Raw genomic sequence first — 24,103 nt, forward strand, 5'->3', positions numbered from 1 at the left:
TCAAATCAGGACTTCATGGTAAAAGATAGGTCTAACCACTTTTTAATTCTGATTTTCCTTTGGTGTAATAAATAAGCCATAGAGCAACAGTTTCTGCCAGTTTTAACAGATTAATGTAACCACTTATGTTTCTTCCCAATTTACGTTCTTACAGGTAAAATTGCATTACAATGAATTCTCTTGGATAGCCAAATTGATTGTTATAGCAAACCCACTGTTACAGTGAAATTATTTTATATATATTACATAGCTCCAGGATCAATTTATTACAAAGATGCTAGGATTCAAGAAGTGAAAGCCAGCATCTGAAACCTGAGTAAAAAGTGACACATATACAGTTCTTTCCATCAATAAGATCAGAGATCACTGTGTAGTACAGTACTGTTTATTTTGAAATTTTGTGTGTATAATTATAGAACAATCAAGAAATAATTTCTCTTTCTCCTTCATATAATAAAGGCTCCAACAAAGTACTTTTTATACCAGTTTATTCTTCATAAATAAATCACTATTATAATTGACTATTCAGAAATTAAAATGTTTGAACTTTAAAAAAATACAGAGCCCTTCTTGATTAACAGAATTTGTTTTAATGGGATTTTATCTATAGTATCTTATACCTTAGACAAGGAACCACTAAAACAAAGTCAATGACAAAATATTCATATAACTATATCACAGATTTCAGGAAACAAACATAAGAAACAATTTAAAACTACCCAGTAATAGCTTCACATAAAACCCAATTGTAATTAGACTTCAAAGAGACCAGAATATTAGTTTATGTTGAGCTAAAATTAGGAAAATCTTCCACTGTTGACATTTTCATGTTCTTAGTTTGTCAATCAAATAATCAGCCTGTAATGGAAAAATAACATATTTTTTTATTCTAGTTATCATAGCCTACATGAAATAATTCTACTGGCGCCCCTATTATAATAAGCCACAGCAGAAGAACTGGATACTATATATTCTGTTCCTAAAAATATCTTACAAAAAACTCTCAACATAACAGTTTTCAAACTACAGTAAAGGTGTTTATTCTATACTATATATAAATAGGCAGATTTTTATCCACATTGCCTTTTTGTTAGATAGTTTCAATAAGGAAAATAAATATAATACTAAAGACATGGAAGAACCTGAAATGCATTTAACTAAGTGAAAGAAGCCAATCTGAAAAGGCTACATACAATATGATTCTAACTACATGATATTCTGGAAAAGGCAAAACTGGAGACATTAAAAAGATCAGTGGTTACCAGGGATTAAGGGGGAGGGAGAAATGAATAGTCAGCGCACAGAGGATTTTCAGGGCAGTTAAACTATTCTGCATGATTCTACAATTGTGGATATATGTCATTATACATTCATCCAAACCCACAGAATGTACAACACCAAGAATGAACCCTAATGTAAACTATGGACTTTGAGTGATAATAACATGTCAATGTAGTTTCATGGATTATAACGAATGTATCACTGTGGTGTAGGATGTTGACAGTGGGGAAGACTGCGAGTATGTGGGGACAGAGGGTATACGGGAACTCTGTGTACTTTCCATTCAATTTTGCTGTGAACCTAAAACTGCTCTAAAAAAATAAGGAAAACAAAAAGAATAAAAAGTAAACTAAAGCCTTCTAGTTACATCATTTCAGATACTTTTCTCAATCATCATATATCTGAAAAATTATGTAAGATTTCAGAATAAACATTAATATCTTTATCTTGACTTTTTCAGTCTCATAATATATACTTAAATACCTAGATTTAAGAAGAGTTCAGATTCCCAGGACGAACAATTAATAGATCTCATAACTTTGTTCATTCATTTTTTTCCCAACTAAAAAATCATGTAAGGAAATACAGTTTAAAAAGTATAAAAATGTATTTCTAATTATTTTTTACTATAAAAGCATAGATAGTGTAGAAACTTAGAAATACAAATAAGAAAAAAATATCTGTTTTTTATCATACTGATTTTTTTAAGAGACCACACCAGCTTCCTACAAAATGTCCCACTTTTCAATTTCAAATATATACACCACATACCTTAAATATATGGACAACAAGTTGAGGAGAGAGATAATAAGTTTGAAATATGAAGTTTCTAGAAATCAACTGCTTTTTCATTTCTTTTGTACTATGACTATAATAATAATCTGCATTAACTAATGGTAATTACTTAATTTGCAATTTGATGGTTTTTCAGATATAGCAACTATAGGTCACCTTATCATCATGGACACATAAAATAAGAAACATAAATTACTAGTCAAGTGGCCCTGGAAGGACAAAGTCATTTAATAACTAAAGCTTGACTGTCAGGTTACAAGCCAATAATCAGTTGAATTCTATTCTACGTTTGCCCTAGTAAAGCAAAATTCTGCAATCTTTTTAGGCTCAAAGCTTCAACTTCAGATCTAGTAGCTGATGCTACTACTTGCATCAATTTCTGCAATGAGGTTGATGATGACAGAGGCAGCAGATAACATTTACTGAGCCCTCACTATCTGTAATGTACAGTTTTAAGTGCTTTACATGTTAATTATTTCATCAATCCTCTTATCAACCCTAGATGTAGGCACTATTACCTATACGTCAGTAGTAGATAAAAAAACTTGGGGCTTAAAAAGTTTAAGTAACTTGCACATGGTCACTCAAGTAACTAATAGAGCCACAATTCAGAATTCTGAACTATTAATGCCATGAACTTCTATATCATATCCTCTGCTTACAATTGAGAGACTTTGCCATAGTATCTCTTCCTACAGATTTGATGACCTGGAAAAGTACCCCAAATTAAAAATATTATTTTAGATATGTGCAAATAGAATGTTAAAACAGATGATCAAGTCTATAAGTGCCCACTGTTGCCAAGAAAAGAAAAACTACAACAAAAAGGACAAATATTTTAAATATTTTTGTATGCTGCTAGCATAACAATAACACTTACTGTGATAAACCAATAGGAATTCACTCTATAAACCAATTTTGATAAGAAGCTAAGCTGATCGGCTGGTGCCAGAACATGAAGGTGCAAATGGGAAATGGAACAGAATGGTGGCACATGGAAACCCATTCTGAAACAGCAAGGTAAGAGATAATTGACATATTAGTTCTACAACAGTTTACAACTCTATTTTCAGGTTAAAACACATAAATATTAAATATATCCAAAACAGGTTACCTAAGGTAGACAGATTACCACTCAAACATCTCTTTCACTGTTTTTCTTTATGAACTTGAGAGTATTCACACAGTTCATCTTCATGTTGAAGTTCACAATAAGATAAACTCTTCATTGAGAAAGGCTTTCACAGAATATTATGCCTCTGTATAACCCTTATGAATTCTGAGCTGGCATTATGTCTCATTACTTCAGTTCTTATCATATTAAGCTTTAATTCTCCTAAAAGATGTCTCTGCAGTGAATCTTAAAATTACTGAGCGCTGAAGTAGAAGTAGGATTCCTTTTTCCAAGACATAGCCAGTAGATGGCGCACTTTCTCCTTTAATAAAGTGGTCATTTCCTTACCCTCACTAAAAAAACTTTATCATCACTTAAGTTTCTTGAATACTAAAAATAAGTTAGATGATAACTATTCATAACTATTTGCTTTATAAAATATTTACAAGAGAATTCCTTTGGTAAAAAAATTTTTTAATATGATTTAACCTCTTAAAAATCCATTTACACACAGTTTTGGAAGTCTACTTTGTAAGTGGAGCAAGGCACACCTGTAACAATAATTCAAGCCTAGAAATATTTGCCTGTTCAAACTAGAAGTAAGTGTCAATTTTTAAAAAAGACTAAAAATGACTGGGAACGTGGGAAGAAGGCAAGGAGAGGTGCTATAATGCAGCAGTACAGGACAGACTGTGGAATCAGATCCGTAACATATTGAAAAGCCTCTACCACCACCCAGAAAAGGAGACTAGGTTTTCCCTCTATGAAACAGGAGTCATATAATGGAATCAAGTAATCTAAAAGCTAGAAGTAACTCAAGGGTTCACTCAACCTTTTCATTTTAAAGATTTTAAAGATGGGGAAACCAAGATCTAGAAAGTTGAAGAGACTTCTCAAGGTCACAAAGTTAGGCAGTGGTAGAGCTAGAATTGAAACTCAGGGCTCTTGACAACCAGTCCAGTGTTCATTCTTCTAATGAGCACTTCTATGACTGGGAAGGGAACGTGTTGATTTTGACCAAAGGGTCTCAAATACCATCTGTTCCTTGTCATTATCACCCTTGGATATAGTTCATAATAGTTTTCACAGGATTTTCACATGTTCAATCTCATTTTAGCCTACAAGTAGGCACTGCAGGTATTATCTTGGAGAGTTTAAATGACTTGTCTAAAGTAACACAGCCAGTACAACTACAGTAGAAGCAAGTAACACTGATAGCATTAGAATTCAGGCCTCTGAATTCCAGTTCAGAGGTGTCAAAGTAATCACTATACCTGCCTTGGTACTACTTTGATCATACAAGGCAAAATCGAAATCTTTTAAGAAGAAAAAATAAATAGATTAATTAAAACAGTTACCAAATTGAATATTGTATGCTTTTACTCAAACTTTGGTGAATGTCAGAGTGCAGTTCAACAAATTCAAGTTACTTTCATGCTAGAAGGGTAATAATGTATTTTTAAATCATATAAAATAAATTTTTTCTAAGGAAATTCAATTTACTCACAATTTTATAGGAATGCACATATTGAACAAAGAGGACTAAGCAACTAATTTTACCTACCCACTGCTTCAATATACTTGTCTGTCCAAAACTAAATGTGGTGATTATTAGACGATGTTGAGATGTGAAAAAAAGTTTTGTTTATTAAATTTACCAATGAACAATATGTTCACTTTCAGGAAAACTGCATTTAAACCATGAATTCTGCCATCTCTACTTTCGTTTTCCTGAGGAAATAACATTTCAGAAAAACCAACTGCATATATTGGTTTCTATCTGGAAGTATACATACCTCGTATTTTTGAAGTCAGTGAAATTATTCCTTTCAAGAATGGTTTTTCCAACAGTTACCATGTTCTCAACTACAAAACAGTAAAGAAACTACATTACACTATAGGAGACATTAAGTTCACTACCTAGTTATTAACCTGAACTTTTAGGGTCCTAGTAAAAAGTCGTATCAAATGGATACACATTTAAAGACTCATCCAGTAGCTCTAAGTTACGAAGAAATTTGCTTATCAACAACTGAAATGAAGGTTCAACCCATCACAAACTGTCACACATAAGCTGACTTTGAACAGCTGTTGAGGGATATTATCAAGTGACTGTTTAGGACATCTGATCCTACTGAGGTCTAATTCTAATCATAAAGAAACCAAGTAATTAAACAAAAACTGTTTGAGTTAAGAGGACAAGAAAACTTTGAATTTGTCTTTGAACTCAAATTAGGAATATGATATCCCTTTATGTTGGCCCAGCCATGACTAGCTAAATGTTTGTTTTGGCTTCCAAACTCTTATTTGCCTTAGCATCTTTATTGTCTCAATGTTTCATGGCCTTCAGGTGGGAATACACTTCCCCATTAAAAAAATTTTGGTAACCCAGGATCTTCAAAGCACAATGCCAAACTTTAGATCTCTTTTGTTTCTGAATGGTGTAATCAAGCATTTGAAAAGAGAAGTGAGAGAATCTGCAGAGGGCAGTTGTTATAATGAGGCTTATAAAATCATTGCTAACAGTTTACCTCTCTAAGTCAGGCTTGGGTGGGAAGGCTTCCATGACAAGGCCAGTACCACAAGGTCAAAAAAAAAGCTCATGTTACTTGGAGCCAGACTGTATCTTGTTTTCTTTTAAAAATACTCCCAAGGGCTTCCCTGGTGGTGCAGTGGTTGAGAGTCCGCCTGCCGATGCAGGGGACACGGGTTCGTGCCCTGGTCTGGGAAGATCCCACATGCCGCGGAGCGGCTGGGCCCGTGAGCCATGGCCACTGAGCCTGCGCGTCCGGAGCCTGTGCTCCGCAATGGGAGAGGCCACAACAGTGAGAAGCCCGCATACCGCAAAAAAAAAAAAAGACAGCAGAAGTATTTCCAGACATAAAAAGGAACATTTTACAATGATAAAAATGGATCATTGAGAAGACATGACAATCATAATTACATATTCACTTAAAATCAGATCCAAAATACATGAAGCAAAACGTATTATCTCTTTCCTATTTCATTGATACCTACTCTACTATTTCCTTCTTTATACTTTATTTTGATCTGATTTGCTTGCCTCTTTCTAGCATCCTAAACTGGAAACTTAGGTCATTGGTTTTGTACCTCCTTTTCTAATATAAGCACTTAAAGCTATAAATTTCCCTCTAGGCACTTCTTCAGCTACATTCTACAAATTTTGTTATGCTGTATTTTTATTACCAATCAGTTCAAAATATTGTCTTTTTTACCTATTTATTTAGAAGTTACTTAAAAGTGTTTTAACTTAAAAATATTTAGTGCTATTCTAGATTTTATTATTTATTTTAATTCCATTGTCATCAGACAATGTATTTTATAAGATTTTGATCATCTGAAATGTATTGAGACTTATTTTATTGTCCAGAATATGGACTATCTTGGTGAACATGTGCTCATAACAAAATGTATATTCTATAGTTAGGTGAAGTTCTATTAATGTCAATTATAGTCACAGTGCTTGATAGTATTATTAAGCTCTTCCATATGCTTATTATTTTTCCAACTTTATAGATTGTATAAAAATATTAATTTCAAGGACTTTTAAAGTTTTATTATGGAAATATTCAAATATACACAAAATCAGTAAAAACAGTACATATAATGAAATCCCAAACACCCACCATGCTGCTTCAAAATTAGTAACATTTGATTTGCAACTGTTATAAAAACTTTTAACAAGAAAAGAAATACTAGAAAAAGAAAAGCAAGCATAAACACATTTCTCCCTCCTTAAGAAAAACAGTATAAAAGGAAATACTTAAGGCTGGTGGCTGTTGCCTAGTACTAAATACTGCACGTATATTGGCCTCTGTCTGTTGGAAGGAGCATGAAACATACTGATAGAACTGAAGATGACTAAGGAATTTCACAATATCTCGAAAAAACAGTTTAAAAACTGGTAATTCAGTAGTCTAAACACTAATAAACCATATATCGAGGTTTTCATCAAAGAGATTTCTTAGTCACCTTCAAAAATCTGGCCCAACTTATCTATCTTGCCAGCTACCTTAAAGTATTGACCAAACATCCCAGACCCTGATGACAATGACTATTGAAGCAGGTTTGAAGTAAACTTAGCAATGTCTTAGTAAACCGTAGCTGACAAGTCACAGAAATCATGTATAGGAAAATACAGGATAATCCTGTAAGAGACAAGAATTCAGAATCTCTTTTTCAGAGGCTAAAAGTTCATCACTAAAATCTCATAATTAAACTTTGGTCCTACTTCATCTATACAGGAAATTACAAGGCAGGAAACTACAAGGCAGGTACTAATATGGTCTCACTCTCAGGTAATATGTACTCATATGCCATACTATAACTTATTTGTTTATAACTTTTTTAAAATTAATTTTTATCGGAGTATAGTTGCTTTACAATGTTATGTTAGTTTCTGCTGTATAGCAAAGTGAATCAGCTATATGTATACATATATTCCCTCTTTTTTGGACTTCCTTCCCATTTAGGTTACCACAGAGCACTGAGTAGAGTTCCCTGTGATATACAGTAGGTTCTCATTAGTTATCAATTTTATACATAGTAGTGTATATATGTCAATCCTAATCTCCCAACTCATTCCACCTCCCCATTGCCCCCTTGGTATCCATACGTTTGTTCTCTATGTGTGCATCTCTATTTTTGTTTTGCAAATAAGTTCATCTGTATCATTTTTCTAGATTCCACATATAAGTGATATTATATGCTATTTGTTTTTCTCTTTCTGACTTACTTCACTCTGTATGACAGTCTCTAGGTCCATCCACGTCTCTGCAAATGGCACAATTCTGTTCCTTTTTATGGCTGAGTAATAGTCCATTGTATATACGTACCACATCTTCTTTATCCATTCTATTTGTTTATAAGTTTTAATATTATCTTTCACTTTCAGAATCAAGAAAGCCATCATTTAAAAAGCATAAAGAGGCATTATCTTTTAGAGATTTAAAAAATTAAATAACATGGCGCCTGAGATTTGCTTAAAATCCACTGTGGGAGAAGGTTAATATATGTAAAGAAATTGGCCATGAGTTAATAAATGTTGAAGTTGGGTGATAAATACATGGAGATTATACTATTTTCTTTATTTTTGTACATATTTGAAATTTTTCATAATGCAAGTTTCAAAAAGCCATAATGCTCCTTTATCACAATACCTGGCCAAACTGTTTCTTTTCAATTGTCACTGCCGTCACTGATGCCAGTTCACGATGATATAACCATGAAGAATACTGCCATCAACTTACCCAGTTCTATCTGATCTTTCTTTAGATATCTGCAGTTTCCAATATGCATCTTTGGCACCACAAGATAATGATGAGGTGCTGCTGGCTTGATATCTTTGAAGCAAACTAGGTCTTCATTCTAAAGGAAAATATCATTTGTTAGTGAATTTTTAAAAAGAATTTCCTAATGCTATTCTGGCATGTCTTAAACATCATACATAAATCTCAGTCTGATAGGGAAACGGTGCTTATGTTACAACTAATCTCCATTGGGCAGTTTTGTGATTATGCATTATGTCCATAAAGACAAGCTTTAGCTTCCTTCATGAGATGCTCATTTATTCCAGAGAAGAAAAAGACTTATATAAAATCAATTTCCGGAAAACAATTATGAATGAAGTTCATTAAAACTTCATTACCATAATCCCAGAGTTTTTTTTTAATTTCATTATATATTTCTCCATCTCTACCCTAAGGTTTTTCTACTCCTAATATGTACTTGTAAAGGTTCTACCACAGAATCATAGCAAGATTGATAAATTCTTTTTTACATTTACTTTTTTTCCAAAGTGCCATTTTCTTCATTTATAACATCATCTAGCATGTATATATCCAGGGGTTACATTTTTAAACATTTTTACAATAATTATAAATACTTTTTCTTTATGTTTACTTGCCACTTTATAGCATTAAAAAGACTCTGAAATGCTGAAACAAACTCTAGTACACTGTACTAAGTTATGGGTCCAGTCCATTACATGTATGGTATCAGTTTTCTGGTTTCTATACTCCACACATTAATGTAAGGAAAAAAGAAAAGGAAACAAAAAAGGGAGTCTTTCAACCTATTAACATTTGAGTTTCAACATTTTTTCAAAAGAAAAATCTATATTCCCTAAATAACATTATTCAATATCTTATATTAAAAAATTAGTCAAAATTAAATAAAATCAGTATCAATAAGCATAGTTTCCCAGAATGCACTGTTGCTCATTAGTTCTCCATTCCAAGAACTAAAATTCAGTTGGAACAAGGGCCTCATATCCATGCCAATAATCTTGGTTTTAGTGAGAATAATGATGAAAGGCAATTGTACATACTGTAACACGAACTTCCTTATCAGTATCCATACTGCTCATCTAAGCTTCAGGTGACTGACAAATTGGCCTGCAGTGAGACCACAATTCAGTGAATGGGACTTTTTGTCTACTTTAGCCCCCAGCAGAGTCATGACTGAAATGGAGGGCAGCAAAAATACAGTATTATGTGTCCCTCTCCTATCTCAAGGCTTCTATAAAATGTCCACAATATCACTCTATTAAAATATTGCTTAAATATTGATTTTGTTGCTGTCCTCATTTACATACTTTCAACCAAGAGCTGCCAAAATGTGGAGGCACAGCCACACAAAAATCTTGATTATTTTTCCAGATATTGAGTGTAATCTGCCTATAAGATGAGACTAGAGAGGGGGAGAAATTGTAACTTTTAAGACCTTGAAGTAAACAATGATCAACTGAATGTAGCATGAGCTATGAGGAAAGTACACAAACAAGAAATGAATTGAGGTGCCTGCCTACAGAAACGGATTTATGCTGTGTTTAAAGAATGTGAGAATCCTATTGCCCCCAAACTTTGAGGAAAAATCTATAGCAGCTGTTGTTTTGCGTTAATGTATCAGGAAAATGAAAGGAAAAGACTCTGTTACTCTCTTCGGCTGATGCAAGACAAAGGTTTGAGGATAAGATAGAAAATTTAGTAGAAACAGAAAATCATGAGAGGTGACTAGGGATAATGTATGCAGCATACTCCCCCCAGCGCCAAGAGGAAATCTTCTGATATACTGGGGAAAATGATGGGTTTCCTGCAATTCAGGGACAGAGACTCAGACCAGGTGGTGTGTGTGTGTGTGTGTGTGTGTGTGTGTGTGTGTGTGTGTGTGTAAATTTATGTAAATATGTATACATGTGTACATATATGTATATGTGTGTTATATATACACACACACACGTGTGTGTATAGTCCCAGAAGGTTGGTTGACTTGGGGAACCCCAAGAGCTAACCCTAACCCTAAAATAACAAGCATGACAATTATTTCCATTTTTATTATGGTTTTCCCGTCTAGTAGTAACTTTAAATATACATATCCATGGAATGTTTTAGAAAGGGATAAGATCAAAAGGGATAAGACAGCAATGTTTTTGAGTGTTTAAAGTTTTCCATTATTTACTTAATGCTTCCAGCTGAGAAACAACTAGTATCGGGGGTCAAATCTAGTACAACAAAATTGTACTTCCCAGACTGATTCATAACACAACAATTTTATATGTCTTTATTTCCCCCTCAATTATGGCACTAACTTTTAAAAATCCAGAGGTAATTCTTTCTGGTACAGAATACATCCCGATTGGAATTATTTTGAGATAATATAGCTGAATTCTACCTCAAAGCAGGAGTAACACTTCTTTAGATTCATGGAACTACGAAATGCTAGTCTAAAGGATAACAGGAGAAAAACATTAAAGAAGCTCTTAAAAATCTGCTGTCATACATGACTCAGCCATAAGAATGAACCAAATGCCCAGTTCTGTCTTCATCTCCCAAAACCCTATTTTGAAAGGCTCTGTTTACTAAATGTCATGTGTGAATATTTTATTTTCCCAATTCTCGTTAATTAAAGAAACCTACCAATTGACATAACTGTCATCATCACCAGCAGATAAAATTCCTGTCAAAAGCAAAGCGATGACGTTTTATTTAGCCTATGCAATCAATGATTGAATTAGATTTCCATTAAGCTTTCTAAAATACTGAAACTGGCTCTCTGGTGTCTCTCATTGCTACTACTGATCTAGCCAGTATTTAGACTCTTCATTTAAAAGAAAGACTGGGGTTTTCCTGGTGGCACAGTGGTTGAGAATCTGCCTGCTAATGCAGGGGACATGGGTTCGAGCCCTGGTCTGGGAAGATCCCACATGCCGCGGAGCAACTGGGCCCGTGAGCCACAACTACTGAGCCTGCGCGTCTGGGGCCTGTGCTCCGCAACAAGAGAGGCTGCGACAGTGAGAGGCCCACGCACCGCGATGAAGAGTGGCCCCCGCTTGCCACAACTAGAGAAACCCCTCGCACAGCAACGAAGACCCAACACAGCAAAAATTAATTAATTAATTAATAAACTCCTACCCCCAACATCTTCTTAAAAAAAAAAAAAAGCCACTACAAACCTGTACAGGAAAGCTATCCAAAGATCACTCATTTAAAAAAATAAATAAAAGAAAGACTGTCCTCCCATTCCACAGATAAAGAGGCAAAAAATATGAAATAATATTTGTACAAGGCTATTCTTTGCAGCATGATTTATGATAGCAAAAGACTGAAAATAACCCAACTGTCCATAAAATTCAACTAAGACTGGCTGAATAAATTACAGCAAATCCATACAGTGGAGTATTGTGTAGTTATAAAAAGGAATGAAGAAGATCTTTATACACTTATGAAATCATTTCTGGAATAAATTCCTAAGGTAAAAAAGAAAAAGCATGGAACAAGGTTAAGCTATCTTTTGTGTAAGAAGGCAGAGTATAAATATAAACACACGCATACATATCTACTCACAAAGGAAAGATAAACCAAAAATATTTTTTAAAGGTTTGTTACGGGGAAAGAGGAACAGGGTAGAGATAACAAGAGAATGGATACTAGACTTCAAATGTACTTTGCTTTACAATTTTGATTTTAAAAGCATGTGAATATTTACCATACATTTTTGGACTCAAAAAGAAAAAAGTAGTCCTTAACAATGGAAAACAAACAGAAATGAGTGAACCTAACTATTTGTCATGTTGGTAGCATAATTACACAAAGAAAAGATAATTTCAAGTGACTTTAAAATACAGAATTTTGACTACCTATACCTAGTGATACCCACTAAAAGAGAATTTTTCATGTCAATTCAGATCATAGGCAAGCTTCTCAAGTGTAGGACATGCCATGTTCATCTTTGACCTCCAAGTGAGTAACACATATCAATAGTAAGCCTGCAAAATCTGTTCAGTAAATGACAGTTGCTTAAACAGAAAGATAAAACTACCGATACTCCCTTATCTACCCCTTAAAAAAATGGTGTGTCATTAGGGTTTTCATATACTTTTCCTCAGAAATGGATGACCTTCAGGCTTCCCTGGTGGCGCAGTGGTTAAGAATCCGCCTGCCAATGCAGGGGACACAGGTTCGAGCCCTGGCCCGGGAAGATCCCACATGCTGTGGAACAACTAAGCCCGTGTGCCCCAACTACTGAGCCTGCACTCTAGAGCCCGCGAGCCACAACTACTGAAGCCTGTGCACCTAGTGCCCGTGCTCCACAACAAGAGAAGCCACGGCAATGAGAAGCCCGCGCACCACAACGAAGAATAGCCCCTGCTCGCCGCAACTACAGAAAAGCCCAAGCGCAGCAACAAAGACCCAACTCAGCCAAAAATAAATAAATAAATTTATTTAAAAAAAAGAAATGGATGACCTTCTTAAAGTTGGAATTATGGCCATTGTTTGATTATAACAGCGTTTCTTAAACTTTTCTCATTATCACCCTCCTAAGGAACATTTTTAGACTTTTTCCTAATTGCCCTCCCATGATATGTTAATATCACAAATATATTGTGTATCTCTCATGTCCTATATGGCATAGCTGTACTTTATATATAAAGAATAAACCATATACTTTCCTCCTTCACCTCCTTCAGGGCTTCATTCAAATGCCACCTTCTTAGTGCAGCTTCTCCTGACTAAAAATTTAAAATTTGCATCCCTTTTCTCTTTTTTCATTCCCATCTAATGAACTATGTATAAATATTTTGAACTATGTAACAATATCCATTCTCTATATAATATTTTACTTATTATGTTGCTTATTATTTCCTGTGAGTAAGCTCCATGAGGACAGGGATTGTTGCACATTTTATTTACTGCTATATCCTAATGCCTCCAACAGTGCCTGACACACAGAAGGCACTCATTCAAATACTGAGTAATGGATGAGTGACTGAGTTTCCTCTTTCTCAACGACAAAGCTCTACCACCGTAGGCCATTTTAAACCTCTCTCCATTGGCACCTTCCCATCAGGATTTAAACGCACCAAAGTCTTCACTGTTTTAAAAAGCTTTCTCTTAACTCCATCTCCTCCTGTAGTTACCTTACCTTTTCCCTTCTCCCCAAGACTGCCAAATTTCCTTCAAAAGTCGTCTGTATTTGCTGTCTTCAATTTTTTATCCTTCAGGTTCTTACCAACTACAATCTGCCTTCTGCTTCACACTGCACTGCAGTTGCTCTCCTCAAGGTCAATGACCATCACTCTGGGGACAAAACCAGTTCTGATCTAAGTTGCCCTCTCTGCAGGCATATTGGAGAGTCACCTAACCCAGATTCGAGGATTAGGGAAGGCTGATGTTGCTGCCAATTCCTATCTTCCTAACATACTCCCTTCTCTTAGCTTTCCTAGTTTTCCCTGTTTCTCTCTCCTCTTTTCAGGTCCTCTTCCTCTGCCTCTCTCTTGTAGGGGCCCCTTCACTTCTTACTCTACATATACTTCCTAGGTGATCTCATTAATTTCCCTCTTTTCAATCTCCATCTGTAAGCTGACAGTTTCTATAATCTGAGCTAGAGATGCACATCTCTGCAGTGTCAGACTCCTAAATATCCTTAAATTGATTGGCTTTTCTTCACTCCCACTACTACATCTTATTTCAGGCCATCATCAGGCTGGATTACTTCAACAGCCTCATAACTGATCTCCATGCCTCCAGGCTGGTCCTCTCTAAATCATTCTCCACAATGGTGTCAGATAATCTTTCAAAGATCAAACCCTTTCATGTAACTCTCAACCCCTTTCTTCCAACCCAGCATGAACAGTAGCATTAAACACTGTAGAGCTTCCCTTCACTCTTCAAATAAAGCCAAAACTCCTTAACATGAATTACAGTAGCCTTAATAACTTGGCCCCTTGTCTACCTCTCCAGCTTCATCTTTCACCACTCATCCCCTCAAACTCCATGCTCCAGTTAGACTGAATTTCTGTTCTCCTGTGGCAGAAACCAGACCTCTGAAGGTGCTCTTTACCAGGGGCATCTTCTCTCCTCCTCACCTGACCAATGCCTACTTACTTTTCCGTGTCTCACTTCCTCTGGAAAGCCTTCCCTATCCCTTCAAATCTGGGCCAGGTGCTCCTCCCACAAGCCCTGCAAAATACTGCAGGAGGTAAAACCATCTCATCATACAACAGGGCACTGTTATCAGCTGCCTCTTCTGTCCCTTTAGATTATAAAATCCAGACAGGGACTATCCTTTACCTTGCTCACCAGTGAATCTCCAACAGTGCTTAGAAGGAAGTCAATTTACTTTTAACAAATGAATGAATGATTACTACAAAAACAACAAAAAACCACAAAGAAGCCCAGAATCTTTGGAGCTGATTCTTTCAAAAGATGTTTCTTGGGCTTCCCTGGTGGCGCAGTGGTTGGGGGTCTGCCTGCCGATGTAGGGGACACGGGCTCGTGCCCTGGTCCGGGAGGATCCCGCGTGCCGCGGAGCGGCTGGGCCCGTAGGCCATGGCCGCTGGGCCTGCGCGTCCGGAGCCTGTGCTCCGAAACGGAAGAGGCCACAACAGTGAGAGGCCCGCGTACAGCAAAAAAAAAAAAAAAAAAAAAAGTATGTTTCTTTAAAGGCAAGTCGAGCTGGTGGAAGAAAGTGCCTACCAGATCATCTGTTTTAAAATATCTGGACAAAGTCTTAATGCTCTGAAAATGTCCACATATCCTAACTGATAACACTTTTAAGGAACTGGACCCTTCAGTGGAAATCAGAATCTATTAAGTAATAGTTTGACCTCGGACCCACTCCTGCCAGCCTATTTTCAGTCACTCTAACAAACAGGTTTCCACAATTACCATTATCTATTTTCTACTGGTTTCTCTTCAGTACCAGTATTAAGAGTGCGGAATGTAAAAGCAGTGTCTAGAAAGGCGGGGGGAGGGGGGTCCCTTTAATAAAATCAGAGGCCATACATGCTATTGTCCACAAAGTACCTCGGCAGCTGCAGAGAGACTTTACCACTACATTTTCTCCCCTTAGAATAGCAAAGAGGTGGCTGGTGACACTCCCTGCGCCTAGAGAAGTAAGTCTGTTATTAACACTAGGACACCCAGCTTCCCCTAGCCCCATTTATCAGGACCCTCCCCACCCGATCCACATCGGCGAGGTCCCCTCGCGGAGCCCCCAGGAGCGATCGGGTCCCCGGTCGCGCGTCACCGCCAACCTCACAGTACAGGAGTTCAGTGCTGGGATCCTGCTGCGCCGCGATCCGGCAGAACACGCACTTGCTACTGTAGTTCTCGAGCTCCGGCGACTCTGCGGCGACGGCGGCGGTCTCCGAAGGGGATCCCAGAGGTTCTGCAGCCGCCGCTGCCTCAGAGTCGGCACATGACTTCTTGAAATCACATTCCTGCTCCTCAGCCATCGCCTCCGCTCCCGCGCAGCCGAGAGCCTCAGGATTCTCAACAGGGCCTACGCAGAGTTAGCCTCCCGTACCTCCTAGATTTTACCTCGAGGCGTCGCCCTTCGCCTGGCGCTGGGGCGGACAGGGAGTTGGGCACGCTCGCTGATCCCGGGCCACGCCAGACCGAAGGCGACTGACTAGCTGCGGAGCCTCAAAGCCAGAGGCTCGCTTGCACGCCGGCTGCCACTAGGGGACGTGCGAGGACGCTACACGGAAGAGCGGTCGGCCGCAGCAGTTGCCCCTCCCTCTGCGTCTCGTTGGTAACTACGCAGGACTTCCGCCAAAACGCAGGCTCGCGCCCCACGTCTCGGTGACGTCACGGGAGCGCCGTGTCCTCGGGGCGGAATGGTACCTGTTGACTGTACTGAATGTCGTTTCCCTGAATCCTGTAATGTAAGGTGCCCCAAGAGTGTATAACGATGTCTTAAAAAAAAGTTTTTAAAGTTTAATATTTTAAGCTTACGAATTCGTAGGTTTTAAGAGAATGAACAAAATTTCTAGAACTTTGTTTTCAACAAGATCATAGTTGATCCTTTGTGTACGCATTTTCAGCCATGATAATTTTAGGTGCTAAGCTCAAAATGTGAAACTGAATTTCCCATCTGTCTTTAATTGTTGTTGTTGTTAACAGCACCAGCTAGATCAAAACAGCGCGCTTTATCTCATTCTTCATACACAGGTAATGCGGAATCCTGTAGTTCATAGTCTGAAATATTCCGGAACTTTACTGCCAGTGGCTCATTATGCCTCACCTGGATCACTGCGATATCCTCCTAACTAGTTTTCCTCCTTGAGTTTTCTGCCACTCAGGTAAAAACCGTGTGTTACCAACTCAGGTGCTTGGACTCTTAGGAGTCTCAGACTAAACTTTTAAAAGGCCTCTCAGGGCCAAGAAAGCCATGCCAAGGGATTATCACAGATTTTGCCTAACAGATTTGGATGAATTCCTCCCTTTTTGAGGTTCCCCCCAAAATACCTTGAAACTCTTGCATTTGTTTGGAGGTGGCCTTCCTTATTTATTGGATAAAGTTTCTGGGAACCTCTGAGTTTCCAATTACTGGAGGGTTCAGGTAGAAAATATAAATGTTTAAATTCTACTTAGGGGTGTAATTTACCAAACTGCTATAAATCATAATTAGCTTGAGGGGAAGGGTTTCCTTGTATCTGGAGAACACAGAATAAATGCCAGTAATATCTCAGGTGAGACCGAAAAATTATAACCATATCCATCAGTTTACTCAATCTCATGTAATTAATAGTTTTATAGAGCCATCTGGTTTACCCAGTTCAGCAGTATGATTTGAAAGTTATCAGAAACTTGTACTTGTCAAAAAGCCCTTTCTATGAATCTTCCTGAAATGAAGCATGTTTGTTTTTTTAAACTTATTTTGTTGAAGTAGAGTTGATTTACAAGTTGTGTTAATTTCTGCTGCACAGCCCAGTGATGCAGTTATGCACGTATGTACATTCTTTTTCATATTCTTTTCCATTATAGTTTGTCACAGGAAATTGAATATAGTTTCCTGTGCTATACAGTAGGACCTTGTTTATCCATTCTCTTTATAATAGTTTGCATCTGCTAATCCAGAACTCCCAATCCACCCCTCCCCCACTTGGCAACCGCAAGTCTGTTCTCTATGTCTGTAAGTCTGTTCCTGTTTTGTAGATAAGTTCTTTGTGTCAGATTTTAGATTCCACATATAACTGATATCGTATAGTATTTGTCTTTCTCTTTCTGAATTACTTAGTATGATCATCTCTAGTTGCATCCATGTTGCTGCAAATGTCATTATTTCATTCTTTTTTATGGCTGAGTAGTATTCCATTGTATATATGTACCGTATCTTCTTTATTCATTCATCTGTCAATGAACATTTAGGTTGTTTCCGTGTCTTGGCTGTTGTGAATAGTGCTGCTATGGACATAGGGGGAGGCGCACCTGTCCTGACGATGTCCCTGGTGATACCTGCGATTGCTTCGCTCACTTACCTGTTACTTTCAAAAACTTGCTTCCCATTCCCAAACCTTGGACTTGATATAGTTCCCTACCATGGAAGTGGGAGGAGCAAAACAAATTATTTAAAATTGTCTGGAGTATATGTCCTGGTGTGGGAACAGGCAAAAATATAGGCACTGTGTGTGCACAGACAGAGCTGCTACCAGGTGGGGTTCTGGATAGCTCCCCTGAGGAATAGCAATTTGCGTTGTGTGACAATAAACTAATTTTAAATTTTATTTGTGAAATGGAGTGCTCTTTTCTAATTTCAAAAGGGCACCATATGGGCCAGTAGCAACCCTGCTTCAGAGCAGGCTCTGGAGTTAGACAGCTGTACAACTTACCATCTGTGAAGACATGGGCTGAGTTTTTTATCTTTCCCTGAGATAGATAGATATAGATATATATCTATAACTGAAACACTCTGCTGTACACTTGAAACCAACACCTTGTAAATTAACTACACTTCAATAAAAATAACCCACATTGAAAATAATATACAATATGAATGTAAGTCACATTACTGTTATCAGTAGCAAACATTTATTAAGAGCCAACTCTGAACATCATACCATACTAAAACAAGCCTTTATTTGTCTGTGCTTTCCACATCACTTACTGATCCATTTCTCTGCTCTCCTTTGCAACCAAACTCCCCCGCCAAAAGTTGACTATACTCTTCCGAATCCCTCTCCCCCTCTCCTCTCGCACTGTCTCCCATCAAGCTTTCACTGCCATCATCCCGTCCAAACTCTGCTGTCAAGTTGACCGATGACCCCCATGTCACCAAATCTAATTGTCTCTTCTCAGTGCTCATCTTTTCAGCAAAAGTTGATTATCATCTTCCTCTTGATAAAACATTTTTTTCCTCTTGTTTTCCAGCACACCACACTTTCAGATTTCCTCCTATTGATTGGTTGTTCCTTCTCCAGTCTCCTTGGCTGCTTCCACTTCTTCCAAACCTCTCTCATCACTAATGGGCTTTGGTCCTAGGTTTTTCTGTCCCTCCTCTCTCTCCCTCCTACTCACACATAAAAAGCTGTACATATTTAACATATACAATTTGATACTACTCTTCTCTTTAGCTATACTCACTCCTTTGGTGATCTCATGCAGCCCAATATCATCCCATTAGTCAGTGACAGAGCAGAGACCCCAACCCAAGCAGTCTAATGGGAACCTGTGCTCTTAAATCATGGTACTTTGACGTGTACATGTGTTCAGATACGTCTAGTGTGAGTCATGTTTATTAAATATACATATGTGAAAAAAAAGAAAAATATATATACATATGAATTTGTAAGAAAGACACTTGAAAGAATACATACCAAATATATTTGCATTGTGATCTCTGGATGGGTAAATTATGTCTTGATGTTTTTCCTTTTTTTTTGGTTTTTCTGTATATTTTACGTCTTCAACAATGAAAATATAGTACTTTTGTCGTAAGGAAAACATTTTAACAGATTTTTAAATTTCAGAATTCCAAATAAACTTCATTTCCTTTAATCATTCTCTGTTTCATAAATAATCTCATTCCATAAATTTTTGAGTTGTTCAACCCTGATGTCAAGAGCCATGAAGCATTTTTAGGCAGATTTCTTGGTGTTTTGGGGAGAGACAGACAGTGGAGCTACTACAACCATATGTCTGATACAGTGCAGTATTTAGTCCATTTTGCAGTGAGGATAGGAAAGTGTGTTGGTGAGTTTGTCTTAATCTCATAAAGTATCATCTTGTCAGTAACACCCCTTTTCCACATCCTAAATAGAAATTTCCTGAACACAAATACAAAAACCTTCTCTGGCTTATATTTAGTAAATAGGAGTAACTTTTTGCTGTTTCACTAGTGTCTCAAGAATTTTAGATTTTTCTGAAGGTGAAAAAAAAGCATGGACACACTTCCCTCTCCTTAAGAAAAACAGTATAAAAGGAAATACTTAAGGCTAGAGTGGCTGTTGCTTGGTACTAAGTACTGCATAATTTTGGCCTCCATCTGTTGGAGTGAGTGAAATGTCTAACAGGCAAAAGAAGGGGAGGAAGGAGTGCTTGTGTGTGGGAAAGGAGGGAAATTTCCAGTTTCCGATTATTAAACTGCCTTATTTAGAGCTCCCTTGGAAGAAATACTGGCAAGTGGCCCAGAGTCCCGACTTGTGACTGTTTGAGCTTTGCTGAAGTACTTTAAGGGAAGTCCTGATGTGTTGTTCTGAAGTGGAAACTGTGTAAATTATTTGTAATGGAGAGAATGATAAAAGAAAAAAAAAATCCCGCCTCCTTATAGCAACTTTCCCATTCCTGCTGTTTCCCTGGTAAGTTATTTTGTTTACTTACCTACAGAGTATAATGCAGACACTTCTGCTTTTTTTCATAATATTTTCCTGAAAGCCATGTCTTCAAAGCATTGAAAGTAATTTCTACTTTTATCGGAAATAAGATTACACTTAGACTTTGCATTTCTGATAAAGAATTCAGCATAAACAAAGTTTGATGTGACCAACACCTTACCTTTGTCTGGCATTTTGCAATTTTCTAAGGCACTTTCATATATGTAAGTTAATTTGATTCTCATAACAAATCAGAGAAGTAGATTTTATTACCCCTATTGTAGAAATGGAGAAAATGAGACATAGGAAGATGAATCAGCCTACTCACGATCATTTAGTTGGTGGATGATAGAGGGATCCAGACCTTTAGTAGAACCAGACCAGAGGCACTTCTTTTCTCCCTCAAATCAATAGAAAACAGCTACCATGTAAATCAGCCCACCTCCATCATCTTGAAGTTAATGTAAATTTTCTTGTCAAGTTCACACCTGTATTTTTTCATAATCTCAAGGCCAATAAATCTCATCTTCACCATTCATTCTTTTTCTTGTTAAAAAAATTTTTTTAGTTTTCTTAACTGATAACCCAAAGCGTCTTATGCTTCTTTTTCCCCTAACGTTTTTTCCGTCTCTGACCTCTGAATCTCTTTCCACTTTAAAAGCCACAGTTTATTTGTGAGCACCCTAATCTGTATCCTCAGCTTCCTCACAGAACCATACCTTCACCTTCTTGCCTTAACTGAAACCTGGCATTCCCCCAAGGATATCACTTCCCTTGAGCATCGACAAACAAAAACTGCTTTTTCTCCCCACCTTCCAACATGCTGAGAGAGATTTGGAAGCAGTGTTGGCATTCTCTAGCTTCTAACTGCCAGTCCAGGTGATCCCATTCCCACCTGTATGCAACTCCCCACCCTCTGCGCCCTTTCGAGTATCATGCTATAGCATGAAGCATAATCACATCGTGCACCAGCTTCTTGGTCACTCCCCCAGATTCACAGAGAGCTTCAGGACCTGGCGCACAAATGCTGCCAGACTCCCGCGTTATCTCAGACAACCTCAGCATCCGTGATTCATAGCTTCTCAATCACACAAAGGGATTCCAGTGCCCTTTGCCTCCATTCCTCTTGAGCACAACTCATTCCTGTGGCAAAATCCTAGCTTGACATTTACCCAGATGCCCTGAAAACCTAAACTTTAGTGACTCTTCACACCTCTGAAAGCACCTGTCCCAGCAACTTCCTGACTTCTTAGTAATTTCTGTTCTTGATCTTTCTTCAATGCTTTCTGTTGCATTCCTACCTTCACTTCCTTCCCTACCCAGCATAAACCCCAAAAGCCCATCATTTCCCAGAATTGCTTCTGGGCACCCACCATGCCCTCCTTCTATTTTTGCTGTACTGCCAACTAACTTGCTATCACCTATGGTTATCTAATTGGTCAAAGACATGGGCTGGGGAGTCAGACTCCCTCAATATCTACCATTTAGTAGTGATTCCACCTTAGGTAAGTCATTAATTTTTCAGGGCTTCCATTTCCTCAATTGGGAAATAATAATAGAGTACTTATCTCATGACCATCACAAGTTATTGTAAAGATTAATTGAGATAATATATGTAAAGTGCTTAGGATAGTACCTGATGCATAAGCGCTCAATAAATATTTACTATTTGGATTGGCCAAGAAGTTCATCTGGGTTTTGAAAAACCCGAATGAACTTTTTGGCCAATCCAATATTATTACAAATAAACTGCTTGATGCTGCTTCTAAAAAAAAAATCACATAATCAAATTAATAAGTGCCAATACATGCCTAAATCTGCAAAGCAAAACACAAACATTTTTCACCTCTCTCCCTAGATATTGCCCACTTAAGGGAGATGCTTGAGAAAATACCCTTGTAGGGCCTGAGGACCTCTGATATCATCATGTTATCTATTTGTCCTCCTCATCAAAAAGGTAGATGGGATTAACAGACTGACTAATGTCTATTATTCTTAAGGTAGTAACAGCAAGGATTTTGTGTGACCGCTTCCCAGAAGACAGATTAGAAGAAGTAGGCATTAGACGTGAATAGACATCTCACAAAGGAGAAAAGATAAATGGCTAAGAAATACATTAACAGATGCTCATCTTCATTAATAGGGAAATACAAATTAGAACTACAATGAAATAATATTGCACATTCTTGAAGCTGGCAAAAACTAAGAAATCTAACAATATTGGACAGAATATTCTAATAGGCATGTAAATGGTACAATCACTTTGTGAAACATTGAGGGGTTATCTTGTAAAGCCAAATACATACTCCGTGGACCAGCTGTTCCATCCCAGTGAAGCTCTTTCTCATGGGCCTCAGGACAATGGTTAGAGCCAGACAAAACTGCAGGCAACTCTGTGCACTGACAGGAGAATGGATTAAATAGTGGTACATTCATACATTCACACAGAAGAATATTAACCCCACACACAAATGAAATATAGCAGCAATAACAACATGGAAGAATCTTAGAAACAATGTTGAAGGGAAAAGAAAAAAGCACATCTCTAACAAGTAAATGTAGATATTGAATAGTATAATGACATTTTACATATATTAGTCCATTTAATTCTAACATCTCTTTGAGGAAGGTAGTATTGCTTTCATTTTACAGATGAGGAACCTGAGGCACAGAGAGTTTAAGTATTGATAACTTGCTGATAAGTGGAGGTTCCAGGATCTAGTTGACATTTACTTTATGCTTACACAGTACCACACACTTGCCTAGATTATTATTTTATAAAAAATGCTCCACATAAAATGTCCTTGATTTTTCTGCCTCATTTAATCTTTCTTCCAAAATCAACACAATGAGTTAGAACTGGAGAATCCAGTTTATCATATGCCTTTGCACTCTTTCAACCTTATCACAAAAGTGCAGGCTCACTGGATAGTTTGATCTTCCTTGAATGGTCTGAGCTATTTTCCAGATTTCACATGTGGAAACAGAATGTGACTCACTTTCAATGCCCTAAATTAGCCCTGAGGCCCTGGAACTTCCCTTCAGTCTATGCTTTTCAGAATGCCAGTAACCAAGAGATCTGAAAATGAAGGAATTCGTTTCCCAGGAAGCATCCACACACACCCCACCACCACCCTACCCCCCAGAAGTCTCTTCCTCAGTCTTTACTTAATACCCCTAAGACCCAAAGGACAGAACTTGAGCAGCTAGAGGAAGGATCATTTCTTCCTGCCTCACAGTCTTAAGAATAATGCTTGTAAATTTGTGATTAAGCACTATATAGCAGGGAGGGGAGGAGAGCCAGGAATCCAGAACCTTTGTTTTATTCCCAAGTTCTTCTGCTGAGCTGTGCAATGTTGGGCAAATTCAAATTCTCTGGAGTTCATTTCCTTTAGTTATGCACTTTGCTCAGTTAGACTTGACAAACATCTATCGAACGACTCCTAGGTGCCGTGCACCCTGCCAAGCACTGGGCTATGGGGATGCATAAGACCTCGTTAGCTACAGAGGACCTCCCAGCCATTAAAGAGCTGTCTTTCCAGAGTGGAAAACTATGGATCTTGGTGCCTGAGGTGGTTAAGCAGAGTGTGGGTAACCTTGTGGTGGAGATGTTGTAGAGACTACACAACGGTCAGCATACTGTTGTGGTTAAGAGCTCAGCTCTGGGGTCAGTCATAACTATAGATATCCTGGCTTTAACCCTCATGAACTCTGTGACTTCAGGCAAGTTACCTAACCTGAAGAATCAGTTTACTCATCTCTAACACACAGATAATAATTAAACTATATTCGATTTG

The 24,103-nt window shown here is 37.6% G+C and overlaps 1 protein-coding gene across 1 annotated transcript; it reads right to left on the reverse strand.

Annotated features, from left to right (window-relative positions):
- Positions 1 to 363: 363 nt before the first annotated feature.
- Positions 364 to 16,254, reverse strand: HINT3 (histidine triad nucleotide binding protein 3). The gene is made up of 5 exons (XM_065889092.1): positions 15,747 to 16,254; positions 8,461 to 8,578; positions 4,987 to 5,056; positions 2,957 to 3,083; positions 364 to 858 (listed from the first exon to the last, which is right to left on the reverse strand). Exons 1-5 carry the CDS (start codon positions 15,945 to 15,947, stop codon positions 826 to 828), a joined length of 549 nt encoding a protein of 182 aa, XP_065745164.1. The 5' UTR covers positions 15,948 to 16,254; the 3' UTR covers positions 364 to 825.
- Between the last annotated feature and the right edge of the window lie 7,849 nt (positions 16,255 to 24,103).

Source organism: Phocoena phocoena, chromosome 12 (genome assembly GCF_963924675.1).
Source record: "Phocoena phocoena chromosome 12, mPhoPho1.1, whole genome shotgun sequence".
Classification (NCBI taxonomy): domain Eukaryota; kingdom Metazoa; phylum Chordata; class Mammalia; order Artiodactyla; family Phocoenidae; genus Phocoena; species Phocoena phocoena.